The 18731-nt window shown below is 43.7% G+C and overlaps 1 protein-coding gene and 1 long non-coding RNA gene across 7 annotated transcripts in view; one reads left to right on the top strand and one right to left on the bottom strand.

The window, feature by feature from the left end:
- The window catches only part of DIDO1 (death inducer-obliterator 1), a 72496-nt gene that overhangs the window by 32312 nt on the left and 21453 nt on the right, over positions 1 to 18731 (top strand). For all 6 annotated transcript variants that reach the window (XM_077335805.1, XM_077335806.1, XM_077335809.1 and 3 more), the window contains 3 exons: positions 15902 to 16376; positions 16918 to 17077; positions 17832 to 17948. In XM_077335805.1, coding sequence (XP_077191920.1) covers positions 15902 to 16376; positions 16918 to 17077; positions 17832 to 17948 — 752 coding nt within the window. The remainder of the gene's footprint in view (positions 1 to 15901; positions 16377 to 16917; positions 17078 to 17831; positions 17949 to 18731) is intronic.
- On the bottom strand, positions 250 to 17854 carry LOC143836484 (uncharacterized). The gene is made up of 6 exons (XR_013230627.1): positions 17758 to 17854; positions 15799 to 15894; positions 11479 to 11560; positions 10544 to 10897; positions 10244 to 10332; positions 250 to 682 (listed from the first exon to the last, which is right to left on the bottom strand). It is a non-coding gene; the product is annotated as an uncharacterized LOC143836484 (long non-coding RNA).

Here is an 18731-nt window from a genome sequence, read left to right as displayed (position 1 = left end):
AGCTTCTGAGATGGCCCCATGTATCAATGAAACCACTTAATGCTCCTTTTTTGATAGAAAGGCAGTAACACTGGGTCACTGTTTATGCAGTAAGATTAAAAAATACAACCAAGTTAATTTGAGAGCTGGGGAACAATGCAATTACTTACAAACACATCAGTCATATGATGCATCAACAACCCAAAGGAATGGACCAATTAACTTACAGTTTACTTGACAGGAAAAAAGAAAGTAGATACCAACAGATACTAATTTTGATGTAATTTTACTGTAGACTGTATATTAGAGGTTTAACACCAAAACAAAGAGAGCATTTTCCTAAAATACCAGAATTGGATAGTTGAATGTTGGGATTTTTGTTGTTGCTGCTGCTGCTGCTGCTACTGTTGTGCTTAAAATTGGACAATATCCGATTGACTTTGTGTTTAGTGAAGAGCGTTCAGCATCTCAAGAAGGTACCACCATGAAGGTAAGTCTTGAAATTGGATGTCTTGAAATTCCTTGTATCGCTGCTAAAACTACTAAATATATAAATAGTTAGAACTCCTGTTTGAGGACACATCTGTATTACTAAATTACCGGCTTAGTCCTGATGCTCTGTGGGCCATTGTGACTGATCATCGTCTGAAGGAGTAGCGCTGGATCTGATGCGTCCATCTGTGGAATTATGTTGTTCACACCCCTGTTTGAAAGACCCAACAAAATTGTCAAGAGGGATAAACTCTACAGTCAAGGCACCCTGAATTTTGTATTAGACACACAGTACCATACTGAACTCGGACCAGTTTTGCATCTCTTTGATTTCTTCACGAGCGTCTGAAATAACATACCTGCTTCCTCTCTTATCTCTGCCTAGGGTTGGGTGCTGATGCACTTCAGTGCCTCTGATGAGCCATTGTTCATTTCCCTGAGCAACAACCTCTAGATCAGGGGTAGTCAAACTGTGGCCCTCCAGATGTCCATGGACTACAATTCCCTTGAGCCCCTGCCAGCTAGCGCTGGCAGTCTGTTAGACTTGTGAGTTGCACAAGGTCTCCCTTCCAAAGGAGCACTTAGTTATCCTAGAATGGTGTTGGATCCATTAGGTTCTGCCAAGTTACTGCAGACTGCATCTAGAGGACTACATTGGACTTGAAACTTAACACAGGATAACCCAGTGCCTTGGGAGACTGAGAAGGGGAGAATAAGCATAAAGACTGTCATCCACAGCAGCCATCCAAATATTAGCCAGGGCTGACCCTGTTTAGCTTCCAGGTCAGGGTCAAGGCAGATTACAACATATAAAAATGGTGTGATCAGGAAGCATAAGGCATCTAATAAACAAGGCCTAGGATTAGGATTACCAAATTTGGAACAGTGCAACAAGAAAAAAGACAGGAGGCAGTGTAGAGGGCAATGTAGTGAGGTGACATGCAGTAAGTATAGGCCAACAGTCCTGTTCCCTTTTAAATGGCACCTGAGTTGCTCCACTATATTACAGTTCTAATCTCTTGGGGGGGGGGGGGCGAAATGCTCTACTAGATATTTCTGTTTGACACATTCTGTGAAATGCATCTTCCTGATCACCTTGGGCAAGCTGTTCCACAAAGGCTGAGCCACCACAGATGCACACATACAATAGGTTTTCCCATTTAATCTGCATAACTGCCTTGTAAAGCATAGTTGGTTGGAAGATGACTTCCTTAGAGCTGTTCAGCAAATTTCCTATTTGAGCTGGAATTCCAGCTCAACGGCCCAGTTTTTCTACCACATTGCATTTATATACTTAGGCCATAGTAAACAAGTTCATGGATTCTTACTTCACAGGAGTAGTGGGATGGAGAATGTAGAATTTCCAACCCTTAAGAATTCTCTTGGGTACACGGTTTAAACATTTAAAGCCAATAAACCATGCTCTCTTGCTGTAATGCTGTATGTATCTGTATTCTGTGTTAGCATTTCGACTGCAGCCTTTTAAGGCGGATCATTAGTGCACTGGGCAGAATTTTATTTTGCTCAGTTACTGTGTTATTCAGTAGTGATGATGATGCCGTACAGACACTCTCCTCCCTGAGAAAGCTTCCAGGCACACACAGTCAAAACAGGGATAGTCGCATGGAAAATCCCCATAACTACATAAAGCGATTCGGGAGGGTACAAGAAACGCAACTAACAAGTTGTTCCTGAGAGTGGACATAGTGCCACCAACTGGACAGAGATCAAACTTGGTAATTTTTCTTCCCTTGAAACTCTGTCTATAATTAAAACATCTACTATTAATACTGAAAATCTGTGTTTAATTTTCAGGTACCAAGTATTTGCCTTCATATAACAAGGAAATTAAGTCAGTGTAAGCATTTAATGTGCTTCTGGCTATAAAAAGTTTACTTATGGCTCCCCCACTCCCTCTAAAATATAGACGTATATGGGTAGTTGGGGATCAAAATAAATGTATTGGGTTAGTGGGAAAACGGTCAGATCTGAAAATGAAAAAATTATAAAATTAGGGGCATAGATATTTAATCATTTAAAACATTTTTGTGCCATCTTTCTACCTAGATAGGGTACCTAAATTGGTGAACATGAAACCACTTGGACATTAAAAAAAAACATTGACAGTCATTCAGTGATAATCTATAAACACATTTATGATTTGCTAATAGGAGTCCTCAAACCCGTTCCGGTTATTTTTTCTACAAAAGCCACCAAGTACATATTTGTCTTTTCTCTTCAGCCAGGGGCAGCCATCAAGGTGGAGGAGGAAAGGCAAGTAGCCTTATCTCTGAATTGGCTCTAGAATTGACAATAAGAGATCTCTGGGCTCGTTTTGTTACATTTAGAAGCAATGAATGCTGGAGTTCGGATTTTTCTAAGACACATAGCAGTCATCACGTGAGCGGTTTCCCATTATGCACAGTAAAATGTTACACAATATTTCATGTTGGTTGGTGCATAGATGACAGAGCAGGACAGACCTCAAGATGTAGCCAAAATATTCTGATAGACTTCATTGTAGTTCTTAGACCACAGGAGGAAATACAGCATTCTCCCCCTCCCCCCTTTCTAAAAAGCAATTGGTGTTTCCCAGGTGCAGGCGGATGATACTTGCTCAAATCAGAATTTGCGAATTGAGGTTAGTGCTAACAGGAATCACAGAACCACAGAGTTGGAAGGGACCACCAGGGTCACCTAGTGCAACGCCCTGCAAAATGCAGGAAATTCACAACCGATGATTTCTCTGACAGGAGTCTCTGATTGGTCAATCTTTTGTTCTCACCTGAACAAAAGTGTGTTGCAGTCTAGAGCATTCAGACACTTCATTGTGGGGAGGGTGGAAGATAAGCCAGTTGCTGGGGAGGTGAGGTGGCGGTACAATCCAGTCCCAACATGCTGCTCCATCTTAGCCCTTAATTATCAGATCTCGAGTACAGTGAAAAGAGTGATTGCTACTTGGAATAGTACTATTCGTATTTTTTATGAATATTTCCTTGAATTGGCTTAAATAGTTATAACTCTCTACTTCCCGCAATAAAAAAAAGGTCCTCTGTGCTGGTATTGCCCCTTTCCAGTATTGGAGGCAATGGTGCAGATCCTGACTGCTGCTGGCTTCTTGCTGTGCCTGAAAGCAGTGAGCAGGAGCTGAAGATGGCCACCACGGAGCTACATTCTCAAGACCTGTCCACGAAGACTTAAGCAGCGGGCTGCCCCATATATTGCAGGAGGTGTATAAGCTGCTGAGTCGCCTGCTCCCCCCGGTGTGGGACGGGAGTGTGTAAAGTCTGTTCCTACCCTACAGGCTAAAGAGAGTCCGAATGTCTTGAGGAAGACGTGGTAGATCGTTCAAAATAAAATGTGTTGGCCTTGGGTGCCAAGCTTCCCCCGTTGGGTGCTCCGTTTGCAACTGGTGCCATCTTGGATGACTCTGAGGAAGAAAACAACAACTGGGATAGGGCGTTCTTCTCTGCCTCCAGCAAATCACTGAAGTCATGTGATAAAAGTTCCTCACACCAGCACTTCACATTCATTCGGTTTCATTATTCTGAGCAATAGGAGGAGGACGGCTATATCTAGCAAACATTTAGATTAGCAATAGTTTGGCAGTTTGTACCAAGTCACAAAGGGTTTTCTCCTTGGCCTCCTTTTGTGAGACTTGAAGGGTAATGGGGCACAGAATACAAAGATAGGAACTTTCCTTTTGTCCAGAAACGCAGTAATCGCAGCAGATTAATGACAGTTCTGTGAACTGAGCGTTCAGGGCCACAAGAGGGTGCTTGAGTGATGCCCTTAAAGCAAATGTCTCTTCTGGGAGCCGCTGATGCTCCGCAGTGTTGCATGCATCTCCCCGCAGTATGACCCTGCAGCGGCAACACTCAAAGCATAACAGTGTGTGGTAAGTAGTCTTGTGAAATGTCTACAGCATTGCCTTGTCTTTTGCTATTTTTCAGCTGTATCAAATGGGCTTCTTTTGTAGGATTCAAGCCCGCTTTTTGTGTTAAGAGGATAGAGGTTATGGTGTTCTTTTAGGTTTTTATTTTTGGCCCTGAGGAATAAATCATTCCTGCAGGAACACCTTCACTTCCTAGTTTAGTGAACAGTTAATCTGCCATTGATTTCTTGAGGCTTAAAATGCAAGGAACCCGTCTCATGACGTAGGAATGGTTGTGGAGATGATTCCCGCCACATCGCCCTCTGATCCAGCTGAGTCTTTAAGGAGGCTAAAAGATGAAGGTACATTGCGGCTTTTAAGTTTTAGACCGTGCAGTGTTAGTAAGATCGGCTTCCTAAAAGAGATGTAGCTTTGGTGGTGAACAAAGTATTAGCCTTTGTTAGGGTAAAGAGAGCCATTCTGGGCTGTCAATGTGCTTTGAGGTTAAGGGTAGGAATGAGAACAATGTTCTCACTGTTGTAGAGAGTTGATTTTGCTCTTGCAGAAATTGAAACGACTTGTGGAGGTTTCCCATCTACTGCATGAACTTGCAGTCCCAAGCTCCCTCACAGTAAACGTACACGCAAAACTCCGCCAAACCACGTGCTATGAAAATCTAATTGATGCTTGCAGATCTAGTTTTCTTTAGCAATCTGCCAAATACCGTAACAAAGTTTTCTCTACTCATTGTCCTGTTCCATGGGAACAGTGGGCTGAATTCAGCAGTCCTGATCCAACTGAGGTGCTTCATGAGCCAGTTTGGTGTAGTGGTTAGGAGTGCGGACTTCTAATCTGGCATGCCAGGTTCGATTTTGCACTCCCCCACATGCAACCAGCTGGGTGACCTTGGGCTCACCACGGCGCTGATAAAGCTGTTCTGACCGAGAGGTAATATCAGGGCTCTCTCAGCCTCGCCTACCTCACAGGGTGTCTGTTGTGGGGAGGGGGAAGGGAAGGTGACTAAGCCACTTTGAGCCTCCTTCGGGTAGAGAAAAGCGGCATATAAGAAACCTACTCTTCTATCACATACCTTTAAAAGGGCATTGGCCTGAGATTTGGCTCTTGTTTCTGTCATGACCACCACCATGCTCACTTGCATGGTGTCCAATCTGCATGGGTAGTTACGTGCTAGGAGCTGTTTTCTGGAGTAAGGTGGTATTTTTTAAGTTGCTGTTAATAATTGAAATCTTCCATACAAGGCTCCCCAAACAATCTGAAACCATTCACGGTAGTCCTGCCACAATGATAATGAGAACTATTCCTTAGTTCAACCTGGAATGGTATTTTAAACTGGCATTGTTTCAAATAGAGGAGTCAAGTTCTGTCCAAAATCACCTAGCCTGTTATCCTGTTGAAATAAGACTTCTGCATTTACTTGGTGACTTGTCTTTACTAGCTCGGGTAATGAATTCTGTATATTTTCTGTGAAGAAAGTTAATCTAAACCTGGTGAGGCACATATAAGAGCTCTTGGAATAGATGAGCTACCCCAACTACAGGTGGAACAGGTTGCATTTGCATATAGGTTTGAAGTGAACAATGCAATAAGTGGTGGTTGGGAAGAATTGTGATAAGGGAGATGCCCCAGACACCTGTAGTCTAGCAGTTTGTAGCAGACTACCATCCCTTTTAAAACATTAACTTGAATTAACAGTTTCTAGAAATCTGTGAGTATGGTGCTGAAATCAAGTTTAGGAATGCAGCCTTGGACTCTGCACTTACTAATCTTTCCCCTAATAGTTTCCACTGCAGAGCATGGATCATTGCTTCGTAGGAATTGATATGCCATTTTTTACAGAGAGGGTTAATGGCCTTCAGGAGAAGACCAAGTGCTCTGGGAAGAGTCAGATTTTCCAACATCAAAATTAAAACCCACACCTGGCTACAGAACCACGAATGCAGTATCAATCTATCAATCTGTCGGTTGGATGTAACATAGCTCATTTTGTATAAAGGGGAATAACTTGGAACCAACAGACAATGTAAAAGGGTTAGATAACATTGGGTTGGATTCAATGGGAAAGATTTCCATCGACAGAATGAGAATTTCTCATCTTGTTGCTGCACCTGGGAGACTGGCCAATTGGGGGCGGGGGATTCTGCTATTACTGGAAATTTACTGGATCAAACTGATGTACCAACATGATGTAACCTGTGCATGCTCAATCTTGTAATGTGAAGCAGTTGTAATCAGTGAGTCTGTGTTGAGGTCAGATAGGTTAAGGACCACATGTGAAGTGAGTGGTTATGGAAAGTGCTGTCAAGCTGCAGACAATTTAGGATGATCCTGTGGGGTTTTTCGAGGCAAGAGGTGAACAGATGTGGTTTTGCCATTTGAATAGCCATCTTCGTGCTTTCTCATCCAAATGCTGACCAGGACTTGACCTCTCTTAGCTTCCCAAATCTTGATGAGATTGCACTAGCCTGGGCCATCCAGAAGAAGGCACTTCTAGGAGTTCTGTACTGAGCTTGAATTCCACCGTAAGACCTGCAGATGTCTCTACAGATGTATTCCAGTGGCTCAGTTACTTCAGTGAGGACTTCCTTATCTACAGGGAAATGTAAACAAGGGATAGCAGCAAGGAGCTACTTTTTCCAAGTGTATCAAGTTTCTACATGCATGCTTCTCCAAGCAGAGTTCTCCTATGGCAGGAGACCATGCTACAGTTCTGTTCCCCTCCTGTCCTTCACCAAGGGATGCTAGCATTGTCCAAGCATCACTGCTGTTGGAGAATGCCAATGCATACAAGCTTTGGTGGTGTGTTAGACAGTTTTGCTTTCTATAAAGGAGTATGGAAAACCATTTTTTGGTTATGATCCACTAGCTCTTCACCACCATCCCGTCAGGTGCAATCCACAGCAATGACCTAAGCCACTGAAAACCTGCTGCCCTGATGGTTTTGGGCTGGTTTCGGGGAAGAATTACCTGAAGCATCAGCAGATTTAAAAATGTGCTTAGTCTGCAGAGTGGGAGAAATACTAGGACGGGTGACCATACCAGGGGACAAATCTTCAGTCACATTCTGTGTCTGGAGTATGGCTACAACTTGGCCAACCTGTGTCTGACAAAGAGCTTTGTCTCTGGGAAAGCTTATACCCATAAGCTCTGGCTGATTTTTGAGGTGCCATTGGGCTGAAATCTAACTTCTGTTGCCCTCTGAAACTTGGCCATAACCAGGACTCGGTTATCCATAGAACTGGCAAGCTGAAGTTGTACATGTGGGGTTTCATGTCCCTTTGAAACTTATGAAAGATCCTAAGCAGAGCATGTAGCACCTCTTCATTAGCAGCAGCTCATAGCAAAGGTGATCCTGGATCCTCCAGCCTCTTGGCAGCGATGGATGCAAGTTGGAAGCACATGCAGCTTTGATTCATGCAACACAAACTAGACCAGTTCTCGGAACAGACTTGGAAGGGGTATGGGAATTATATGAACTAGTGTAGCAGCCATTGTCTCATAATTGTTGCCTAATTCTGATCCAGCATATTTTCATTTAAATGGTGGATTCCAGAGCAAAGCGGCCCTGCTGCTACTGGATGGGAGCAGGAAAGCTTGCAGAGCTGGCCCTGCAAATAATGAGGCCTGCACCCTCCCTTGCCTATTTCTCATGCGGTGGTGTCTGCTGCTGAACTCGGTAAACTGCAGTCAAAATCAGACTGTGTTCAGGGAACCAAAGAAAAGCTGTGCAGTGTGCTTTAGAGTTGAGTTGTGGTACCCTGGCAAAAGGTCTGGCCACGCCTAAATAAAAATACGCACCCTAAAATTTCTGAAGACAAACACTGGTGTCAGTAGAAGAGATGGAGTGATTTGAAGGCCCCACAGCAGTTGTTTTTATGAGGCTGGATTCAGCAGAAAATGGCTCAGCCTTGATGCAGCGTGGCTTCCCAAGAACAGAGTAGTTCCTTCAACAGATTCTACGTTTGCTATAACCTTGAAATCTTTCCGTCAGTTTGGCTTGTTTCCAAAGGAGGACGCTGGCTAATGAGCCCTTAGGGAGTCCTCTTCAAGAAATACAAAACATTAGGGGGATCAGAATAGCACAACCGCTTGCAAGCTTTTGAGGGCTCCAGTTTTTCATCTGGGTGGCATCAGGGTTTTACTCAACGTAGGTTTGAGAAGCTTATCCTGTTCGTCTTTAAGGACTCCAAATTTATTCTGCTGCTTCAGACCAACACGGCTACCCGCTTGAATACTCCTCTGTGTTCGGGGTTAATTGGCAGTGAGTGATCCTTTTGTGATTCTCCTGCTGTGCATCAAAGGGCTTGCAGCAGAGATGGGAGTTGCCAAGTCCTTTTACTTTGCAGGATCTTTCCGAGTAATTGGGTGACTGGGCCTCCCGATTTGTTGTCTTGCACGTAGAAGTAATTATATGCAGGTAAATATTTTCCTTCTCTTTCCCCTCCCCCCACTGTTAAGAGATGGAGGAGTTTGGTTTGTGTGCAGGTGGCTGTGTTGCGAGCTGATCCGCATTACCTGGGGCTGGACACCAGCTGGGATGGAATGAAGTCTTGTTTTGGTTCCGGCAGGAGCTGCCTGCAGGGTCCTGTGGCACATGGAGATTTGAGAGCACACCTTGTTTATCAGGTTTGCTAAACGACTCCAGCGCACCTTAAAATTCGTGACTTCTGCTTCCTGCGCCGAAGCTTCAAAGCTTCCTGCCCACGACCAACTGATACAGGCAAACATCTATTGTGGTTGCTTTTTGTACTCACCTGTCCTGTGCTGCGGATGCCTGCCTTGTGCCCCTCCTCCCAACCCTGCTTCCTGAGTAGGAGCATAAGAATCCTGGAGGCAATATGAGACCCACGCACACACACAATCTGTTTTTTGTTTTAGTTTTTTAGGTTTTGTTTTGTTTTTTTTTACATCTGCACGGTTGCCTTGGGGATACAGCCTGTTTGTTTTCCCGTGCCCTGTTATTGTCTAACCCACAAGAGAGTGAGCTTGTGTGCACTTTGGTCTCTTGCTGCGGTGAGGCACAGGGAAGTGTGCTGCAATACCAAGCTGAGCACTCGAGAGCTACTGCAGCCTCTGTCATCTGATTTCACATTTGGCTGTTAACAGCCTGCTTTAGCGTCTTGTCCCCTAGCGGACCACTTGGTGGTGCTGGGGCCCCTCGTCTGGATTTTCCCAGTTGGTATTCTTGGGAAGTGGGGGGAGGAGTGTGTGTTTCCTGGAATTATGGGCTGCTGAGATTTTTAGAACTTGGCACATTTGCAATTGAGAAAACTGAGTTAGGTGGGGGGGAGCTTGTTTTGCAAATCTACAAAATGTCTGTTTCACAAAAACTCCAGTGAAATTTTACTTGAATCCACATGGATTACTTGGAGCTGCACGTTAATATGAGCAGTGTATTACTTTTCAGCACTGTGGTTTGGCTGGAATCGGGGTTTTTTTGTGATGGTCAGAGATTGTGATAACCAAGTGAACTGCTGCAATTGGTCTTTGTTTGCATGAGTAAGCAAGCAAACTTCACAACATGCTTTGGATTTATTCATGACAGGCTGTTTATGTGGGCAGTTCTCCAGAGATTAGAACGTCCAGGAGAGGAGCCTTTGATCCCGAAATGCTCTTTCCTCTGTGCTTCAACCTTTGACATTATTTGATGGTATAAACAAGTGTAAGCCTAACCTAACTTCAGAACTTGACATTATTATTAATTTCATGCTTTCCCTCCCTGCTGAAGGGATTTTACAGGGAGTTCCGAAATGGTTGAACTACTCAGGTGCAAAAGCAGTGGTATGGGAGGAAATAAACAATCAACTTTCATTAAAGGAAGTTTGAGCAGCAAAAAATGTACCCAGGCACATGCAATGCAGTACTGATTTTCTAGCCTACCTGCTGAGAAGGGGAGCATTGCAGCTCTTGGAGGATCTTCTTCCTCTCACCTGGAGAAAGGGGATCTCTTTTTTGTACATTTGATATTTCTGTAGGAAAGCAAGTAGAAATCAATTCTGCCAATGATCTAGTTCTCATTCATTCCACTGTTTGTGGCACTGCATGTTTATAACTTAACACAGCTTTGTCAAGCGGCTAGAGATTAAGCCGAGTTGTGCCTTCCTTAAGATCTAGCATGAGAATGCGTACATACCGACCACTGAAAATGTTGTAATACTGCCCACCCAGTTTCACACCTACCTTTGCAACTGTAGAGACAAGAAGCTTGCAGTCAGGACCAGCCAATTACATTTCCTAGGAACACAAAGAAATAGCGCTTGCAGTGGGCGAAGGAAAGCCATCTCCTGGGACACAGTGAGCCAAGTATAATGGGCTCTTAAGTGAGATTTTTTCACAGGGTAGTTCAGCAGTGGAATAGGCTGCCTAAGGAGGTGGTGAGCTCCCCCTCACTGGCAGTCTTCAAGCAAAGGTTGGATGCACACTTTTCTTGGATGCTTTAGGATGCTTTGGGCTGATCCTGCGTTGAGCAAGGGCTTGGACTAGTTGGCCGGTATAGCCCCTTCCAACTCTGTGTTTCTGTGGTTCTGTGAAGACCTGGGGGCAGACGGAGACAGTGCCAGTGTAAAAAAGCAAGGCTTTAGTACCATAGGACTCCCTCTACACTTCATGGATAGCTGAATGCACAGCTACTAAAATAGGAGCAAGATTTGCTTCTATCCCTGGGATGAAGCTGGCACCTTAGGGAGACTTGCAGCTCACACATTCCACTAGCACAGTCTCTTGCCAACCACACACCCTCCAGGCAAGGATCTTGCCCATGTTGCTGAAATATGGGGCAGGTGCCACGTGGACATGGCACTACTGGCTCTTTTGAACACCCAAGGAGCCCCTCCCAAGCCAAGTATCACTGCCATCTTTGGTTGTATTTCTCTTATTGAGGTGAACTACTTGGTACCAGCAGCATTGCAATCTATTTACAAGACAACAGTAATTATCACATTGAATTTAGAGACTGTAGACTATTTCTTAGGGTAAAGCTTTTTTGAGCTTCAACTGCATCTCTTTGTCATCTTCATTTCTGATTATATCTAATTGCTGTGTCGGCCTGTAGGTTTTCAGAACCCGCTGCAATGACCACTGTGCTAGCGCAATGTCAAAAGTTTATTTGTGCTGACCTTTGGCACTGCTCCTGCTCAGATTTGGCATGAGGACAACAGTTCCTGCTCTTTGATGGTCCAGTGCTGTTGTCCAGTAGTTCTGTTGCGTGACAGAGAAATAGGTTGAGAGGAGGGAGTGGCGGTCTGGCCGATGGTGTGCAGAGACCGTTGGTGTTAGGAATTGGTCTGTGCTGCTGCAGTGTCAACAGCCACCATCACCTGACTGTATCTGGAGTTAGCACCTGCAGTTGTGCTGTACAGAATGTTAGAAAGATGTAATAGGGAGACTGTTTCTGCTAGGGAGGCCCATTCAGCTAATTGAAGCTGAAAAAATACCTGAAAATACATTATGGGCATTTTTCAGGTATTAATTATGCAAAAATGTTTTGCTATTTTTCCAGCTACTGTAATAGCCAAGCCCCCCTCCCAAATCCTGAAAATATTTGGGATTTTTTGAGACCACTGGATAGCTGGAGATAAAGGGGTTGCAGTTCCTTTAAATATCTTCCAAGTGACCTGTCAACTCTGGAAGACAGAGCCATTGTAGTGTAGTGGTTAAGAACAGCAGACTCTAATCTGGAGAACGAGGTTTGAGGTTTGATTCCCCGCTCTTCCACTTGTAACAGCTGGTTAACCTTGGGCCACTCAAAGTTCTCTTAGCTCTCTTGGCCCCACCTAGCTCACAGGAGTGAGGAAGGGAAGGCAATTATAAGCAGGGTATAAAATCCAACTCTTCCATTTTTTGGACTCAAGAGTTCAAGAGTGATTTCATGGCTTGGGAGTGGACAAGGCATTTAAAGAGGGAAGGATCCCTTTAAACTCCTCCCCCCCCTCCATTGGAAACAGTTGAAGATGTTGGCACAATCTTTGGGCGCCCATAGAATCAGACCCCCTGGTTCAGACTTTTTCAAGCTTATGGGGAGGGGGTTGCGGAGGGACAACAGCAGCTACACTGCAAATTTGATGCCTCATATACAACCCCTATTACTCCCAGAACAATTCTCCATTATAACCTGTGGAGACCCTTGACTATAATGGTCCCAATAGGTATTATGGAGCCGGGGGCGGGGGGAAATGGCATTCCAAAAATGTAATAATATTAAGACCATGCAGGTTATTTGGATTCAAGAACAGCGGGAAATCTTTGTTTTTTGGGTTCAATATATGGTGCTGCCAAGCACATGGCAGTCCTTACCTTACATGAGTGCAACCCTCTACGGCCCTGACTACAGTTTAAAGGGTGAACATGTTTGACATGCCAGACTACCTGACCTGGATGGCCAAGGCTAGCTGGATCTCACCAACTAAGCAGGTCAGTCCTGGTTAGTACTTGGACAGGAGGCCACCAAGGAATCTCACAGTCATGAAGTAGAGGCAGGCAATGGCTGACCACATGAATCTCTCCTGCCTACCAGGTGACCATATGACTAGGTGATAAAAGGGGGGGGGGGACGGAATGACACAATACTTGGTATTCATAGAGAAACAGAAAATGAGTAAGACATGAATAAGCACAAAGCCAGACTGCTGTACTGGATTGTGGCTCCTACTGGTCTGGGACATTTCTGCAGATGAAATGCTTTTTAGTAGCTTTTGGATGGATTTCCAACTTCGTATTACATGCTTGCCATTACTGAACAGGAACTGCATGCAAATTAAATGCTAAAAAATGGACACAGATGTTGATAAGTAAATAGCGGTAAGAGTGTAATCGACACACAATTATAAGAAAGCAAAAATACAATAATGAAACTATGCATTCTGGAGGATGCTTTGGGCTGATCCTGCATTGAGCAGGGGGTTGGACTAGATGGCCTGTATGGCCCCTTCCAACTCTATGATTCTATGAGGGAAGGTAAGGAGAAGCGTTTGAATAAATAACACAGTATTTCCATACATCGCTCCCAAAGTATTTCAATACATATTTGCATAGATTTAATGGAGAGTGCTTTGGGGTAAACCTTTGTAGAAACAAACATACCGTAAAGTAGTGCTGTGGCCATTGGGATGGTTGGAATACAGCTAAATTTGTTGTCTTCCAGTTTGCTTTGATGCTTGATTGGGAAACTCCTCTGGAGATTTTGGGTTGAAGCCTGGGTTTGGGTGTTGTTTGGGAAGAGGAGGGACTTCAGGGAGTCCATTTTCCAAAGTAGCCATTTTCTTCTGCCTGGAGATCAGTTGTAATCCCAAGAGATCTCTAGCTACTACTGGAGGTTGGCAAACCTATTTGCCACACAGTTTCACATAGTTTCCTACTTGGCTCGGCTCTGTATGTAATATGATATATTTTAACAGTAGCTACTAATTGCATTATGAGCCTCTTGTGGCGCAGAGTGGTAAGGCAGCCGTCTGAAAGCTTTGCCCATGAGGTTGGGAGTTCAATCCCAGCAGCCGGCTCAAGGTTGACTCAGCCTTCCATCCTTCCGAGGTCGGTAAAATGAGTACCCAGCTTGCTGGGGGGTAAATGGTAATGACAGGGGAAGGCACTGGCAAACCACCCCGTATTGAGTCTGCCATGAAAACGCTAGAGGGCGTCACCCCAAGGGTCAGACGTGACTCGGTGCTTGCACAGGGGATACCTTTACCTTTACATTTACTAATTGCATAGGCCTGTTCTGAAAGTAGCAAACATGTATGTAGCATGAGTCTAAGTGGAGGTACATATTTATTTATGGATTTATATCCCACACCTTGACCCAAAGGCCCCCAGGCGGCTCACAACAATGCAGAATAAAATAAAATACATTAAAAACTTTAAAAACGGTGCCCCCCCCCTCCTCACATCCTGGCAGGACAGCACACAGAGAGAACTAGGTATCAGAGGTCTGTGCATCACCAAAAAGGGACTGTTTCACAGTCTGGGGGCCCCTGTAGAAAAGATCCTTCTGTATGTCATTGCCCCTTGTCCCTCAGAGAGAGGAAAGAAAGCTCGCTCCTTGAGCTCTTTGTGCTTGGGCAGGTCTGTATGGTTTAATGTTGATTAAATGTTCCATCCCACCCCCCATGTCAGGCAAAGGCAAGGTTAGGACTCCACTCCCTAAGACCTAATTTTCTAGGTGAAGGTCATGTTTTGGTATGAAAGAGCATTAAATTGAGTTCCCCACACAATCTGCAATTGCTTCTGATTCTGAATACCGCATTAAAATACTTGCTGTGATGCATAGGTTTGTTGAGGCATGAGTTAGAAATGCTTAGCAAGTAAAATAGCAAAATAAAAAATATGTAGGGTTTGGTCTTAAATATTACTGATAAGCACCATAAAGCAGAGGAATGTGACACACTCTGTTTTTTGCTTACTTGGTGGTCTGCTTCCAGACATTTCCTCCATAAAGTACATTGCCTTGCTACTCTCAAAAGTTCTGTTCCTGGTCAAGGTAGAATTCTTACACTGGCTTCCCTGCCAATTGTCCCTGCTCTGTTCCTTTGTCAAACCTTCTCCTGCCTCCCTCTTTGGCAAGCATGAAACCTTAGAGATCTTGTTTTTGTTTTTTGAAGCAGAAATTAAACTCTGCTGCTTCACGCATCTCAAGGTTTTCTTCCTTGAAAGTGTACGAAACAATACATGTAGCAGAAATCACACCTTTCTGGTGAAATGATCCAGTGAGATGCATAATATGGTTCTAGTACTATTCTGAGACATTCCAGAATCTTGTTTTGTGGTTATTATATAATACTAGTGATTCAACATACTTTGGTACAAGACAAGTCTAGAGTGGAAGGTAGCTGTTTTCCCCCTCTATTGTGTGTTATAATTGGCTTGTTTGTTTGCGGGGAGGATAGGTGGCTCTAGTTGGAATAAATGAAAGAGAAAGAGCCTGGGTGTGAAGAATGATAGAGCTCAATTTTGACCAATGCTCACTGCTCTGTTTTATTTTGACATACCCAAGTGTGCAATCCTTGAAGATGGTTCTAGTCTTATTTTGAAAACCATGAAAGATTCATATATGAAATTATTTCCCCACACACACACACGCTATGCATTTTGAATAGTTAGTAAACATTGAGCACTGAACATGATGCGGCTGCAGCATAGAGTGGGCCTTGTTCACTCAGTAGACATAATGATAGCCAAACAGCCAAATTAGGGGTCCATTGAGGGAAATGAAGGCTCTGGCTGCATCTTCTGTGCTTCCATCCAGCTGCCCCCTTGGCATGCTGTGCCCAGTGACCATATGCCAAAAGAATGCACTTTTCAGATTTTCATAAGAACAATGCCTAAAATTAATAAATGAATGCAAATTTAGAAATCCTGCTGTGACGTTTTATCATGGGGAAATGATCCCATCAAAGGTAATCACCTTTATGTCTCTGATTTTATTAGGAGAGTTCAGTACATACCTGGGCTTCATCGGATCATTCCCATCCTTTTAGAGTATTTGTCTTAGTTGCTGGCCCAAAGTACTAACTTCTGTGTTCATCTTGTCTTTTGTTCTTCTAATAGTACAAAAAGAACGGAAGAATGAGGATAAACCAGTAGCATCTTCAACAATATCAAAGAAAATTATTGTTTCCACTTCTTCGGTTGAAAAACAGATGTCTTCCCAAACGAGAAATGTGCCTCAAAAGAAGCCTTTTACTAGTACTTTGCTATCTAAGCACCCTATTAAGCATTCTGCCGCAGGCTTCAAAGGGGTAATACCAAAGAAGTCCTCAGCATTGGCTGGTTCACCTGCAGCAAGCACTATGTCTGCACCGAAGCCTTCACCTTTGTCCTATGGCACATCCTCTGTTCCTAAAAGAACACTTGCATCTTCTAGCATGGGTGGAGGATCTAGAAAGCCCATGACATCATCTGCTTCACCTTTTATGACGTTTGCAGCACAAGCTAAATCCACAGCAAGTGCTGGACAGTCACAGCCTAATTCCCAAATTCGACAGAATATACGGCGATCCCTTAAGGAGATTTTGTGGAAAAGGTAGGAACGATCGGCATATTTCAGGATACTGTAGTGGTGCATTGCTGCAGTGATATGGAGTCTTTTAAGTAAGGTGAGAAATGTTTAGCATTAAAATACAGGAGTTGGTTTGCAGTGGAATTCCGTGTGGAGTTTTTTGACATATCAAAATAGTCCCTTGTGCAAATTTCCTCAATGGTTCAGGATGAGGCTTAGAAAAAAATATGGAAGTTTTCTGCCTCCTGAGCAATGAAGGTCAATCACTACATTCAGAGGGAGAGAGATGGAGGATGGGAAGTTTTCAGAGATGCTGGGCATATCGTCAGCTGGATAGATTGCCAGAAGTTTTAAGGCTACCTGAATTGGCCTACGTGTTCCATGATTACATGGGCAGAACAGATTATGTGTAATGTAATGGAGAATAAGGCAGCTATGGGCATTGAAATTCCCTCCTGAGATCAGTATATTGTTTAAGAAAGGATGCAGAAGTATTCACAAAAGCCTTCAAGAAGTTATATTAAGATATTTACTCTTGAATCTTTTTTTTTTCTCCTTTTGATAGAGTAAATGATAGTGATGATCTGGTCATGACAGAGAGTGAAGTGGGAAAGATTGCACTGAATATTGAAAAGGAAATGTTTAACTTGTTCCAAGCTACAGACACTCGGTATAAGAGCAAGTATCGCAGCATTATGTTCAACCTCAAGGATCCCAAAAATCAGGTTTGTGTGTATGGAAATGTGGGCGGGCGGATCTGTGGCCAGTTTGATCGAACCGCAAGCCGGCTTTGATCTAAATATAAATGCTCTCATATATCTTAGGGAGTCTTTGGTGAAAGAGTAATATTAACCAGGGCTCTTTTCTATTCAGAATGGCTAGTGGCATCTCAAGGGCTTAGTCTCTTCATTCTATAGAAAGCATCACAAATGGTTTGAGGATGTTTCATGGTTGGAATGAGCTCCCGGAAGAGCTGAGGGCCCTGCCAGAGTTACCAGCTTTCCTCAGGGCCTGCAAGACGGAGCTCTTCCGCCAGGTGTATGGTTGAAGCCAAGTCAGGTTTCCAACTTGGATCCCAGGGTCTATCCGGACCAGCTCCCTTTCTCACTGGAGGGATGATAGTGCCTCAGGCTGAACAAGATGGGATTAGAATAGATTATAGAAGATGTCCACTGCTGCCTGTTATATTCTTTTTTTACTGTTAATTGGGTAAATTATGGGGGTTTTATTGTTTTTTAAAATATTTTATTATGTAAACCGCCGCGAGACCTGCTGGGGAGCAGCGGTATAGAAATCTAAAAATAAATAAAATAAATAAACAAAAGTAGCAATTTCAAACAAAATCTTTTATTTTGGTTAGGATTAAGAGCCTTTAGAAGAAATTGAGACATCACCATTCGCTTACCTGCAAGAAGATATTTGCTAGTTTTGTAAGCAGGAGTTCAAACTCTGATGTCCTTTCCCTCTCTCTCTCTCCAGGGCCTTTTCCATCGTGTTCTTCGGGAAGACATTGCTTTGTCAAAGCTAGTGAGAATGAAACCAGAAGAACTTGCATCCAAAGAACTGTCTATGTGGAAAGAAAAACCAGCCAAATCAGTAAGTGATAAAATATATGTGATGTATGTGAAGTAAGGATTGTAGATGGGTTAACCCAGTGGTTCTCAACCCTCCCAATGCCGCGACCCTTTAACACAGGGGTAGTCAAACTGTGGCCCTCCAGATGTTCGTGGACTACAAGTCCCAGGAGCCCCTGCCAGCGAATGCTGGCAGGGGCTCCTGGGAATTGTAGTCCACGGACATCTGGAGGGCCACAGTTTGAGTACCCCTGCTTTAACACATTTCCTCATGTTATGGTGACCCCCCCCAGCCATAAAATTATGCAAGTGTTCTTAAACCGAAATTAAACCGAAAATGACCAATGGCATGAAGATCCATTGTTCAGGATTGTATACAAACTCTTTTTCCCCCCGGGGTTTCTCAGTTCAGTTCTGCCTCTTGTCCCACCATGCTGATCTCGCTCTTTTCCGCTGCTCCAGACAGATGAACGCTCTATTCTGATCTAGCCTCCCAAAAGGGTCTCAAACCCCTGGGTTAACCATTTTTTGGAACATTTTTTGTAGCCCTACATGTGGATGTTTCTACCAATGTATACCATGTAACCTACAGAGGTTGAAATGGCACGCAGCATTTCAATAACAACAATGAAAATTGTTGTAAACCGCCCTGAGCCTTTGGGGAGGGCGGTATATAAATCCGAATAAATAAATTAAAATAAATAAAATAAATAAATAAAGCTTTAAAACAAATCAAAATAAATATTTACAGCACTGCTGTTCTGTGCTCTGGCCTAGATTTTAACTTTGTGGCCGCTGGTTTGAT

This window comes from Paroedura picta, chromosome 4 (genome assembly GCF_049243985.1).
Source record: "Paroedura picta isolate Pp20150507F chromosome 4, Ppicta_v3.0, whole genome shotgun sequence".
NCBI lineage: Eukaryota > Metazoa > Chordata > Lepidosauria > Squamata > Gekkonidae > Paroedura > Paroedura picta.
The sequence above is the reverse complement of the archived record's forward strand: the minus strand, read 5'-3'. Positions and strand labels throughout refer to the sequence as shown.